Genomic DNA, 1,405 nt, shown 5'->3' on the forward strand with positions numbered 1-1,405 from the left:
TCAGTGAGTACTGAAGTCAAACTAGGAAAAGGTTCAAAATTCCAACTGGTCATATTCAGACCTAGACTGTGGTCACACGGGCCAGTTTAGGCGGAGGGAAAGCGAGGCTATCTCCTCCAGTGGAATATGACACACGGTTGTGAGATCACACCTCCCTTTGAACCTGCGGGCGCGGCCCCTCAGTGTGTGATCAGATGCAACAGTGGGTGAGTCTCTCTTTTTTTTTTTTTGCCGTTTGTTTCCCATGGGCTTAAACAAGGAATCAAGGAATCGCACCTCCGCACTGAGGGCTCTCTATGGAGTTTGTGATGATGCACATACAGCAAAAGGGGTGGGGGAACAATGGCTTGGAGTTGGGATGGCCCGATCAGACCATCCCAATGGCATGAGAGCACATTTGAGTGACCAGACAGGGGAAACGCCATCTGTGGCCCGTTGCAATACATTTACTACCAGATTTTCCCTGGTGTCTTTTAACTCCGCTTCTGCAGTGGAGCAGTACGGGTTCCTGACAGCTGCAGGACACTTCCCAGATGTTGCTGTCTGATCACTACTTTCAAATGCGCCCGGCATTCATGCCTATGTCGGGTCTAATGGTGCGTGTGATCGCAGCCCTAGTTGTATTTTTGAATTTGGGTGATATTTCAATGCTCATTTCAACATGAACAAATCTTCTGGCTCTGTATAATATATCCCGTCACCTTTTTCTTACAAAGGTTATTGGGAAACACCTTTTGATCCCGAGATCACTCGGAGGAGGGAGTTCTTTATCAATAACGAAACGGCAGTGCGAGTGGTTATGATGCGCACAGACGGCAACTATTATACCTATCGTGATGAAGAGCTGGGCTGCGAGGTGGTGCGGATCCCTTACCAAGGCAACGCTTCGGCACTCTTCATTCTGCCTGACAAAGGAAAACTGAACCAGGTGGAACAGGCACTGGGGCGAGAAGCTTTGTTAAGATGGGAGACTTTCGCAAGACAACGGTAAGTCAAGGGTAATGTAAGAAAGGGTGAGATGATCTGGATTGGGGAGACTCTTTCTCAGGTGTCTTAGACCAGTGAGCATCTCTCATCTTCACAGAGCTGTTGTTATTTCACAGTCCTCCCCAGCTGTCCCTATTTACTAGGGACAGTCCCAGTTTATTGGTTCTTTTTTTTAATAGTATTTTTATTGATTTTTACAACACAAAAAGAAGACAAACCATGGCAATACACAGACATCTACAAACACACAAAAAAGAAGACCCCTTATCTTATCATAACCGCAACACAAACTTCTAACTGGTTCCACATGTCCCAACAACACATCTCAGATCGCATTTCTAAGTGTATTTCTAGCCATATTAAACCAAGAAAGAAAAAAACACCAAAACTTAAAAATCAAATTAAAATACTTCTTTTT

At 45.1% G+C, this 1,405-nt stretch overlaps 1 protein-coding gene across 1 annotated transcript in view; it reads left to right on the top strand.

The window, feature by feature from the left end:
* Positions 1 to 715: 715 nt before the first annotated feature.
* The window catches only part of LOC107117054 (alpha-1-antiproteinase-like), a gene marked incomplete at its 5' end in the record, with an annotated part of 9,589 nt that continues 8,899 nt past the window's right edge, over positions 716 to 1,405 (top strand). Inside the window, one exon of the mRNA XM_015419085.1 lies at positions 716 to 987. Coding sequence (XP_015274571.1) covers positions 716 to 987 — 272 coding nt within the window. The remainder of the gene's footprint in view (positions 988 to 1,405) is intronic.

Source organism: Gekko japonicus, unplaced genomic scaffold (assembly GCF_001447785.1).
Source record: "Gekko japonicus isolate JY-2015 unplaced genomic scaffold, Gekko_japonicus_V1.1 scaffold7943, whole genome shotgun sequence".
NCBI classification, from domain to species: domain Eukaryota; kingdom Metazoa; phylum Chordata; class Lepidosauria; order Squamata; family Gekkonidae; genus Gekko; species Gekko japonicus.